General features: G+C 38.6%; 1 protein-coding gene across 1 annotated transcript in view; it reads right to left on the reverse strand.

Annotated features, from left to right (window-relative positions):
- Nucleotides 1-12,625, reverse strand: part of NIPAL2 (NIPA like domain containing 2) — a 72,343-nt gene that overhangs the window by 37,672 nt on the left and 22,046 nt on the right. The window contains exon 3 of the mRNA XM_034668360.1: nucleotides 11,498-11,651. Within this exon, the coding sequence (XP_034524251.1) occupies nucleotides 11,498-11,651 (154 nt within the window). The remainder of the gene's footprint in view (nucleotides 1-11,497; nucleotides 11,652-12,625) is intronic.

Below are 12,625 nucleotides of genomic sequence, written 5' to 3' on the forward strand. Positions count from 1 at the left end.
ACACAGATTGAAACAGAGTGCTCACAGACATGGGTCTACACGGAGGGTACTTGTGGACACTGGGGTTAAATGCATTACACACAGGGACCCCAGAGCCAGACACGGAAGGGGGAATGAGCATAATACATTAAAAAAGAAAAGGTGAAAGGTAGCATAGGAAAGATCACATACCAAAATTAGAACAGTGGTTGTGTAGCTACTATCTATCCTTTTACATCATTATTACAATAAGCACTGTACTCCATATGCTGCAACTTTTATTCTCGTGTCTTACTCATTTCATAACTGGAAGCCTGTGTCTCCCACTCTTCTTCACCCATTTTGCCCAGTCCCCACCTCCCTCCCCTCTGGCAACCATCAGTTTGTTCTCTGTATTTATAGGCCTGATTTTGCTGCTTCTTCATTTATTCATTTTTTTTTTTTAGATCCTACTTGTGGGGATTCCCTTAAGTATCCCTAAAAATACTGAGCATCTTTTCATGTCTCCTGGCAATCTCTATGTCTTCTTTGGAAAAATGTCTATTCAGGTCCTCTGCCCACTTTTTAATCGGATGGTTTGGGTTTTTTGGTGTTGAGTTGTAGAAGTTATATATTTTGGATAGTAACCTCTTATTGGATATATCATTTGCAAGTACCTTCTCCCATTCAGTAGGTTGCCTTTTTGTTTTGTTTTTTTTTTTGTTGTTGTTGTTGGTTTCTTTCACCGTGCAAAAGCTTTTTTTTTTTTATGTAGTCTCAAAAGTTTATTTTTATTTTTGCTTTTGTTTCTCTTGCCTTAGGAGACATAACTAGAAAAATTTTTCTACAGCTGATGTCAGAGAAATGACTGACTATGTTTTCTTGCAGGATTTTTATGGCTTCAGGTTTCACACTTAGGTCTTTAATCCATTTTGAGTTTATTTTTGTGTGTGGTGTCAGAAAGTGGTCCAATTTTCTTCCCTTGCATGCAGCTATTCAGTTTTCCCAGCACTATTTTTTGAAAAGACTCTCTTTTCCCCACTGTATATTCTTGCCTCCTTTGTTGTAGATTAGGTGACCATATAAGCATGGGTTTATTTCTGGACTCTCTATTCTGTTCCATTGATTTCTGTATCTATTTTTGTGCCAGTGCCATACTGTTTTGATGACTACAGCTTTGAAGTGTATCTTGAAATTTGGGACTGTGATCTCTCCAGCTTTGTCCTTCTTTCTCAAGACTGTTTTATTATTCAGGTTCTTTTGTGACTCCATACAAATGTTAGGATAATTTGTTCTAGTTCTGTGGAAAATGTTGGTATTTTGATAGGGATTGTGTTACATCTGCTGATATTCACATATATTGCAAAATGATCACCCCATTAAGTCCAGTTAACATCAGTCCATATATAATTACAGAATATTTTTTTCTTATAATGAGAACTTTTAAATATGCAATACAGTATTATTAGCTATAGCTGCCAGCTGTACATTACATCTCATGACTTAGTTATNCTCATGACTTATTTATTTTATAACTGGAAGTTTGTACCTTTTGACCCCCTGTACCCATTTCACCCACCCCACCCTCTCCCTGCGTCTGGCAACCACCAATCTGTTCTCTGTATCTATAAGCTTGTTTTTTTGTTTGTTTTTTAGATTTCACATAGAAGTGAGGTAATATGGTATTAGTCTTTCTCTGACTTATTTCACTTAGTGAAATCTTATCTCAAATGATAAGATTTCATTCTTTTTTTATGGTTGAATAATATTCCATTGTGTATGTATACCTCATTTTTCTTTACTAATCCACTGAGCAATACTTGGGTTGTTTCCATACCCTGGCTATTGTAAATAATGCTGGGATGCATATATCTTTTAAAGTCACTGTTTTTGTTTCTTTGGATAAATACCAAGAAGTGGAATTGCTGGATAATATGGTAATTCTATTTTTAAGTTTTGAGGAATTTCTATATTGTCTTCCAAAGTGGCTACACCAATTTACCTTATCACCAACAGTGTACAAGGGTTCCTTTTTTCCACATCCTCGCCAACACTTGTTACTTCTTATCTTTTCTTATAACAGCCATTCTAACAGGTATAAGGTGATATCGCACTGTGGTTTTGACTTGCAATCCCCTATTGATTAGTGATTTGAGCATCTTTTTATGTACTTGTTGGCAATCTGTATGTCTTCTTTGAAAAAAAGTCTATTCAGATCCTGTGCCCATTTTAAAATTGGGTCATTTGCTGTTTTTGCTATTGAGTTATGTGAGTTCTTTATATATTTTGGATGCTAATGCCTCATTATATATATGATTTGCAAATATTTTCTCCCTTTTAGTAGCTTGCATTTTCATTTTGTTGATAGTTTCCTTTGCTGTGCAGAAGCTTTTTAGTTTGATGTAGTCCGACTTGTTCATTTTTGCTTTTGTGGCCTTCGCTTTTGGTGTCAAATCCAAAAAATCATTGCCAAGACTAGTGTCAAGTGTCAAACTACATTTTCTTCAAGGAGTTTCATGGTTTCAGGTCTTACATTCAAGTCTTTAATCCATTTTGAGTTAATTTGTGTTTGTGGTGTAAAACAGTGGGGCAGTTTCATTCTTTTGCATGTGGCTGTGCAGTTTTCCCAACACCTTTTGTTGAAGAGACTGACATTTCTCCAATGTATATTCTTGGATCCTTTATAGTAAATTAATCATACATATATGCCTGGGTGTATTTCTGGGCTCTCTATTTTGGCCCATTGATCTGTGTCTGTTTTTATGACAATATCATACAGTTTTGATTGCTATAGCTTTGTAATACAGTTCAAAACCAGGGAACATGACGCCTCCAGCTTTGTTCTTCTTTCTTAAGATTCCAGCTATTTTGAATCTTTTGTGGTTCCACAAATTTTAGAATTGTCTTTTCTAGCTCTGTGAAAAATGGCCCTGGAATTTTAATAGGGATTACACTGAACCTATGGATTGCTTTGGGTAGTGTGGACATTTTAACAATAAGAAATTCTCCCAATCTTTGCACATAGACTATCTTTCCATTTATGTGTGTCTTCTTCCATTTCTTTCATCAGTGTTTTATAGTTTTCAGTGTACAGGTCTATTACCTCCTTGGTTAAATTTATTCCTAGGTATTTTATTCTTTTTCATACAATTGTAACCAATTTTTGTGTGTCATGGTCCAATTTTTAAACATGGGAAATTAATCTATATTCTTTAAAAGCATTGTTTAAGCCAAACAAAACACAGGAAAGGTCAGATCTGACCTATAGGACACCAGTTTTTGAAATCTCATCTAGCCCACAGTGAAAATTTCATCAATTTTCAATTAGTGTTATCCAATTTATTGTTTAACCTCTATGACTGAAGAGAAACCAGGGTATCTTTTTATACTATAGGAAAGTGGAAGACAAAGTAGTAAAGGAAACCCTTTTGTAAAAAATAGCCCATGAAAAGAACATATTTATATATAAGAATGCTACAAACAGATCCTCACATGTAAATATCTGGCTTGTGGTTTCTGACCACTTATAATGGCAACTTTATTGCACTGCTAAAAAACAAACCACTGAAGCACTTTCCCCTCACTCACAATCAAGCTTCAAACATGCGGACACATTGAGCCTGCTCCCAGGATCAATCAACTGTAATTGTATGGAGGTACCGACTCCCCCCAAATCATCATTCCCCCTTAGTTGTAGAATTGTAGAAGAAACATATGTCAATTACAACATACCCCATGGAGTTAGGATTTGAAAATCTAAGGATGTGACAGTTGGAAAAATGCTTCTTTGTAGAGAAAAAAGTTGTCCTACCATACTGGCAGGAATACAAGTGTCAAGTAATTCATGTTAATAAAAAAAAAACTGCTATTGTCATTTATTGAAGGTACTGCAGAAACTGCTCATGGGTAATTTGTATAATTTCAAATAAGGAAGTTCACCTGGATTAAGAATAATCATTCTTTTCTACATTTTTCTTGACACACATTAGTGATTAAACTTGAAAAGACTCCAAAAAAGTAAAAACTCTATCACTGAGAAGATTGACTCTATTATAAATTTATATAATAGCACATTACTTCATCAGGAGCAATGTCTCTAGAAACACTTCATGGCATTCTCAAAAAATCAGGATGAGTGGAAAAGACCTTTCAAATAGCGTTTTTTAGGTTTTAGGAATGTTCTCAGCCGAGTGCATGAGCAGTATCCTGCACATTTATTTAGGCTGGTTTGGGGACAAATCTGCTACAGCAGACAACCTAGCAAGCCACCAAAAAAAGGGATCTTTTCTGCATATTTCCAGCATTAAAACACATGCCTGTGTGAAGCGCCCACAGGCAGCCCATGTGGCCTGGAGCTCCAGTGATCTCATCCAGGCTGGCACTAAGCACAGGGCTCTGAAGGACCGGGAGAATTCGCAGCATCTAGGCTTGTGGAATGCTACAGGTCACTTGCTTATTGGTCTGTTTATGTTTCCTTTCATTTGTTTCTAATAAAAATCTTGGAGACCAAAGTTTCTGCTTGAGATGACTTCTTTAGAGTTCCAAAAGGCCTCACCAGGGCTTTCTGGCTACACTATGACCATCGCCTAATGGATTACAGACACATTTCAGCTCACAGTTCCATCACAGCACAAGAGAAATACACGAAACAACATATATTCCACATCATGAATTTCCACTTGAGCCAAAGCCAGCATGTTAGGGAAAAGTTGGAGATGGAAAAGACTTATCAGTCGTATGTCTCATTCTCTCCTCATTTTCTCAGTGCAGTTGGCTCTCCAACCATCATCCGAATTAGCCCAGTCACACGGTGACTACTTCTCTTAGGAAATTACTCCAGGGCCAAGGAGATCTTGTTGCTATTGATTCTATCATTCCATGTAAAATTCCAAGTGTTTGATCTCACGTAATTCATCTCAAGTTTAGGCTGTTCATTACCCACTTCTATTCATCTGGGCAATAATGAAGTAAAACAGCAAGTTTATGTGTCTCATACATTACCTGATGTAGTGGATGCCCATTCAGTACTTGTTTCTTACCATTATTTCTCAAGTACTGCCTGAATTTAATTTGGAAAAGGGTGATGTATTCTATGAACTCTCTTAGAACTTTAAATCAATACACTCAGGGGTATAGAACTGAAAAATGTCATTGGTGCTTTCATTATGTTCTGTTCCTCCCTGCGCCTACAACAGTCTCCTTTGCCACTCCCAGAAAAATTAATTTTATACAGACTAAGGTCGACCATGAATCTCCTTAATTCCATTTGACTTCAATTCTCTTGATTGTTGATGGTTGTATGATTTTTTAACCATCTCTCAACGCTTAGGCATAGCATAGATACGTCATGAGGATGAGCAGAAAAAGGAAAACATTAAATGTAAGACTGCACTTTGCAGATACACAAATAATTTAACTTGTTAGATTGTCCCCAAAGGACAAGCTTATAAACTTTAAAGTATGCACAGAAGTGAATATCCACGAGTTCCTTGCAAAGAAATGCTTAACTATTGTGCTTTTAAGCAAGTGTTTTTGTCTTCTAACACGCTAGAACAGAACATCCTATCCTCATTTTATCAAAATTCAAATTCAAACCAGGTCTACAAAGCTGTACTGTATGATTTCCCTGTACTCTGCTTTCCTGGAGAAGGAAGATGGAAAGCAACCAGACATACACAGTCTCGTCTCCTGGGTCTCAGTTAAAAGGTGATGAGGGACATTAAGCAGGGCATCGTGAGAATGATGGAAGTCATGGAGGGGAATGTAGGACCAGAACTGCCTTGTGGGGTTTAGCAGGTGGCACAGTGCACACAGACACAACGTCTGCGGAAGCACCACCCACATCTCCTATCTTGCTGCTTTGAATATTTCACAGGACAATTTTATGACAGGTGGCACCAAAGTGTATTGTACTAATTATGATAATTTGCAGACAAACAGAAATAAAGTATCATGAGAAAGGCTACCTTTTTCTATTCAGAAAAAGGCACCACATAGACAAGAAGAGGACCCACGTGGGGGCTAAGGCAACAGAATAAGCCTCTTTAATTTACTCTGGAAGCTAAGGAAGGCCTTCTGCGGAGGGAAGGAGTAGTAGTATTTTAACATTTTATTACAAACTGTTCAGTATATCCAACTTATTACTTTTTACTAGATTTCTGGTATAATAGTTTCTCCAAAAACACATTCTCAAATTGCAGTTAAGCCTGAAAGAAATCTGTCCTTCAGCCTCTCTGAAGTTAATTAGCAAGTACACAAAGGTGCCACAAAGCCAGAGCAAGAAGATACAAAGTTACACACACATCTTAGGCCGCCATGCTTTCCTCTGACAAGTTTCTGTGTGTGTGTGTGTGTGTGTGTGTGTGTGTGCGTGCGTTAATGTATTTTGTCTTGGTACGTTATTTGGAAATTCTGATATTTTCCAACATGTTTTGGTAGGGAGCATGTGGAGGAGTCAAAGGGTAATTGCTGCTCAACGGCTGAACACGTGAGCTGTGAGGACCCTACTTTTCTGTTCTCTGAAAATTAACCATTACATGGATATGAAAATAAAAAGCTTCTCTTAACCTGGCTCCTCCATTTTAGAGAATTTAATCATCAGCTACCTTTTGGGGCCTGGGGAATAGATGCCCTTATAAAAAACAGTGTGCAGTGTTTCTGAGTGATAATCATTATTATAAATCACAGTGACAATCACTAGTGTTGTCACTATGTCAAACACTGTAGACTGTATCCAACACTGTTCTTAGGTGTTTGTGTTTACCCTGCTTTTCCCTGAGGACAACTTGTGAGGAAAGAACTCTTTTTTATCTCCATTTTACAGATTAGGGATCTGAGGCACAAACCTGTTTAAACTACTGGTGTGGAGGTCACAGAGCTTTCCGGTTGGGAGAACTGAGATCTGGACCCTAGATAGAGCTCCCTGTGAGGCCCCAGAGCCCATGTTCTCGACCATTCAACTGCCCTGTCTTATTGGGACAAATATCCAGCCTAGGCTATAGACGAAATTGAAAAACATCCATTAAGGGGCACCTGTGTGGCTCGTTGGTTAAGCAAGAATCCGACTCTGGATTTCGGCTTAGGTCATAGTCTCGGGGTTGTGAGATCGAGCCCTGCATTGGGCTCCATGCTCAGTGCGTGCAGAGTCAGCTTGCCCCTCTCCCTCTCCTCCTCCCCCCACTCGCTTGCTCTCTCTCCCTCTCTAAAATAAATAAATAAATAAATAAATAAAATCTTAAAAAAAGAAAGAAGAAAAACATCAGTTAAGCTTTCTTAATTAATGGAAACACAAACACAAGTCAACGTCCAGCATTAACCACACTGCCAGTATAACGAGCATATTAGTCAGAATTTGGACCTATTGTGCAGTGAGAAAAATAGGGTAAAAGCGCAAGGTGACACAAGGATGCTACGGCTCTGACATTCTCAAAATCCTGGCCCCAGGCCTGGGCATTCAGATCTGCCTGGATTATTCCCCATTATCCAATCCTGAGACTCAGACAGCCTAGATAGCTCCCCTGAGCCGGGTAGTGGCAACTGGATAATTATTAATGTGAGCACTGCCTTAAGAATTCCCTGAAGGGCTTTCTGCAGAACTGCTGTCCTTTGAGGATGCTTCATAGAAAAACACTTTGTGGTTGGCAGGTTCTCGAACCTTGGCCTACTGCATCTGCCTCTGAAAGACTCACAGTGTGCGTGGGCCGACCTGGGTGCGCCCCGCAAAGCCCTGCACTCATGAAACCGGGCTAGGACCTAACATCCAATAGCACGGAAATCTGTTTGATCGTGGAGCTCTCTGTCTCTCAGAGCCCCTCTGGAACCACCGGTAAAACTGGTGTTTGAGGGATGGCTGCCTCATGGCAGTGAGGCACAGTGGAGCACACACAGCAGGGGAAGGAAAGGATAGACAGGAAGATGGATGGAGGCAGGAATGTGGGAAAAGCACGAACTGAAATAGCCATAATGCTTCAACACAGTGTTTCTCACATAGTAGTCCTAAGAACAATGTGTTCGATTGAAGTTACAAAGGGAGAAGGAATTTTGATGATGTAAGACGAGACAGCGGGTCTGATATATTAGGCCTGGCATATTGTGGGCAGGGAGATAAGACTACAGGATTACCTACATGGGATCTCTCCTTACTTCCGGAAGGGAGAAAGGAGCACGGTGTGCTGATGTGAACCTGAGGCAGAGCAGGAAGATGGAAGAAGGTACCTACCCTACTTTGGAACTCCAGCTTTTTTTAAGCTGTTCTGGATTTTAATTTTCTTCCTTCTTCTTTTTTTTTTTTTTTTCAATTTTAAAAACAACAAAAGATAAAGACCAGAAAAGAATATGCAAACTCCCATTCCATGCAATATACAATATCTTTTTGTTTTGTTTTTTGTTTTTTNTTTGTTGTTTTTTTTAACTCAGAAGGAAGTCTGATTCCTTTCATGAATCTCCCAAGAAATAATAAGAGGAAAAAGTTCCAGCACAGAAAAATGTGGACGCTCTTCTGCCTCATCTGTAGACAGAGCCGTATGATATGGCTATTTTAAAAATACTTCCTTTTTTTTTGCTTCAGGTCCTTTAGAGTTTCTAGAATCTTTATAAGGAATCTCAGGGTGGTAAGGGTTTGTTCTGGGGAATATTCTCAAATCACCAATGGTCCATAACTCCTTCAAAACACTTCACAATAACCTAAATTCAGCTCAGGAATGCTGCGGGAATATTACTCATGAGCATATATTACTGTTTGCAAAGACTGTCAAGTAGGAAATGGTTTGTATTTGAGGCTGTATTTTTTACTTCTTTGAATCATTTTATGGGCAGAGAGGGAGGTTGCTAAAAAGGTTCTAACATTGAAATATTAATTGGGGCTAAGAGCACACAAAGAAAAATGATCTATAGCTTTAAGAAAGCCCCATCTGTCAAACCAGTGGGCTCAGAGTTTGCAGATAGGTAGACTGGCCCCATGGGGACTTGGGGAGGACAGGACACTGTCTAAGGTGAGTGGGAAAACGTAAGCTTCCTATTATTAATAGGAGCTTCGAGCAAGTGAGGCCAAGATGAGCAACTTCACAGGCAGCTTCTCTGAAGGTCTGCAAGGGGATCAAGGGACACGTAATCTCCGGCAACTTCCACATTCTCACTTTAGGTCCCACAGGGCCTGGCTGTATTTCATTTCTGTGAAATCTCTGATCATTGTAATGAATCCAGCCATACTCCCCTTTCTTCAAGCGAGTTGGAGTAGCTCTCTTTTTCTTGTTCCCAGAAAAAAGGATTCCCAGTACCTGGGAGACTCAAGATAAATGGAGAATTTCATTACAATATGGTACACTCAACCCTCCCCCAGGTGTCTGTTTATATTCCTGGATGCTTTTTTTTTTTTTTAACCTATTTCATGGAAGCTAAGCATAAAGCAAAACAAGAAATAAAAATGAAAACCAGCTCTAAATATAAAGTTGTTATGAAGACTAATACAGCATTTTCAGAACAACTGGGGCCTGAGAGGTCCCAAAGTGACAATATAACTAGATCTTTTATTGATTATTCCTCAGATTTTGAGAAGAAAGAAGAAATCCACAATGTCCATGTACATGGTATGTGTAGAAAAGAGAAGATATACTAAAATTGCTCATTTTATTAGAATGTTAAAAATGGTAAATGATTACGTAAATTGTGTGCCTATTCAGAGTAGTAATAGGATGGCGATTTTAACCGAGCAATTTCTAGAAAGCTGAAAAAGTGTTCTTTGCTAAATATTCAACTATAGTATACTATGAAAGTATTTTAAGTAAAATATTTTGAGTGATTTTTTTTTGTTTGTTTAAATATTTTGAGTGATTAAAAAGAGGAAACTACTTGTTTGAATATTTGGAGTGATTAGAAAGGGGGAACTATTTTCAAAATATAATACAATTCTTTTTGAATATACATTTCAGTTTAAACTATGCTTTAAGAATATGATATTTTTAGGAGAAATATTAAAATTGGGACATGTGAGTGCATCTTACTCTTGATCTAGTTGTTACCAGACAATAACCATCAACTTGTTCCTACTTCACTGGAGGTTTCACATTCACAGGCATTCAAAAACATGCTGTTTCCATAGCAGCAAATAAGGAGTAAAACTAAAAAGATTCTATTGATCTTAAGGCTTAGAAAATTTATTCATTCTTTCAGCAGTGATTCTTGCTCTTTTTTTTTTAGTCTTTAGCAACATCTCATATTCTCTTTCCTAGATATATTTAGTAAATCATATAAATTTTGAAAGTAGGTTAATTGTGACATTACTATAAAATTATACATTCTTATAGTAATGTAGAATAACCAATACTTGATTCTTTTTTTAAAAGATTAATTTTATTTTAATTTTAATTTTTATTATGTTAGTCACCCTACAGTACATCCCTAGTTTTTGATGTAAAGTTCCATGATTCATTACTTGCGCATAACACCCAGTGCACCATGCAATACATGCCCTCCTTAATACCCATCACCGGTCTATCGCATTCCCGCCCCCCCCCAAAGCCCTCAGTTTGTTTCCCAGAGTCCATAGTCTCTCACGGTTTTTTAGAGAGAGAGCGAGAGACAGGGCATGCATGAGCGTGAGCATGCAAGTAGGGGGAGGGGCAGAAAGAGGGGGGAAGGACAGAGAGAGAATCTTAAGCAGGCTCCACACCCAGCACAGAGCCCGAAGGGCTGGATCCTGCAGGGCTGGATCCCACAACTCTCAGATCATGACCTGAGCCTAGATCAAGAGTCAGATGCTTAACTGATTGAGCCACCTAGGTGCTCCAATATTTAATTCTTTTTTTAAAAAAAAGATTTATTTATTTATTTATTGATTTGAGAGAGACCGAGAATGAGCACAAGCAAGGAGGATGGGCAAAGGGAGAGGGAGAAGCAGACCCCAGCCACGCCCCACTGCTGAGCAGGGAGCCCGATGTGGGGCTCCATTTCAGGACCCTGGGATCATGACCTGAGGAAAAGGCAGAGGCTTAACCAACTGAGCCACCCAGGTGCCCCCCCCACCCCACCACATTTAATTCTTAATGTAAAAGAGATACTGAACTATGGAGTCAAGATTAGGCATCAAACACTCTAAGTACNACCCCACCACATTTAATTCTTAATGTAAAAGAGATACTGAACTATGGAGTCAAGATTAGGCATCAAACACTCTAAGTACACATAATGTCAGTCCAACATATGAATAAAATACAATGTATTACAAATGCTTTTAGATAATTCATTAATAATTTAAAAAGCATGCTATTACATTTGTTGTTACTGTTAATTTATTAAGATGAAGACACTGGAAATCAAGCTTTTAAACATAATACTACAGTTGCAAAGTGCCAGTTTCTTCATGGGTAACACGGCAGCATGATGGTGGATCAGTGAAATCAGTGTAATTGTACCAAGTTAAAGTGCTAAGAAAACAGGAAGTAGACTTTCTTTTATTCATCTGTTGTTCAAGTTATACGTTGTTTCGCCAACTATTCTGATCTCTAAAAAATTCTATTTGTCAAAACACAGAGAAACTGCTCACCTGTAACAGACATACAGCCTAACGGAGCGATGAGAGTAATGGGAGCAAACCCGTAGGCTGCAAAGTTGCCCGTCTCCCCCACGGCCATGAGCGCGGCTCCAGCCCACCACAACACGCTCTTGAAGTAGGGCCTTGGGTGTTCCCGGTGCGCCATCTGGACATGAGAATATTTCTAGGAGTAAATCAGAATGCAAATAAAAAAATATTTCTACCCAGTTAAAACTTGCCTTGAACATTTTTGGTCCTATGCATTCGCATCATGGTTTTTAAGTTTATTTGCCAATTATTACAGAGCAATTATTATGATTTTCTGCTTGTTCCAAACCTATTAACTGCAGAAGTGATGGCCATTGACAGAGAATTTTGCAGTGGAAAGGGCCTTCATTACATAAGAATGTTGCTTAATTCTCACAAATGTAAAATTAGTATCAGTAATTGTTCTCCAAAGATGAGCAGTGTGCTGAAGAATCGAAGATATTTGCAAATGACACTGCAGATAAAAGATTAGTATCCAAGATCTACAAAGAACTTCTCAAACTCAATACACAAGAAACAAATAATCAAATCAAAAAAATGGGCAGAAGATATGAACGACACTTTTCCGATGAAGACATACAAATGGCTAACAGACACATGAAAAAGTGTTCAAAATCATTAGCCATCAGGAAATTCAAATCAAAACCACACTGAGATACCACCTTATGCCAGTTAGAATGGCAAAAATTGACAAGGCAGGAAACAACAAATGTTGGAGAGGATGTGGAGAAAGGGGAACCCTCTTACACTGTTGGTGGGAATGCAAGTTGGTACAGCCACTCTGCAAAACAGTGTGGAGGTCCCTTAAAAAGTTAAAAATTGAGCTACCCTATGATCCAGCCATTGCACTACTGGGTATTTACCCCAAAGATACAGACGTAGTGAAGAGAAGGGCCATATGCACCCCAATGTTCATAGCAGCATTGTCCACAATAGCTAAATTGTGGAGGGAGCCGAGGTGCCCTTCAACAGATGACTGGATTAAGAAGATGTGGTCCATATATACAATGGAATATTACTCAGCCATCAAAAAGAACGATTTCACATTTGCTGCAACATGGACGGGACTGGAGGAGATAATGCTAAGTGAAA

The sequence above is a fragment of the Ailuropoda melanoleuca genome, chromosome 9 (genome assembly GCF_002007445.2).
Source record: "Ailuropoda melanoleuca isolate Jingjing chromosome 9, ASM200744v2, whole genome shotgun sequence".
Classification (NCBI taxonomy): Eukaryota; Metazoa; Chordata; class Mammalia; order Carnivora; family Ursidae; genus Ailuropoda; species Ailuropoda melanoleuca.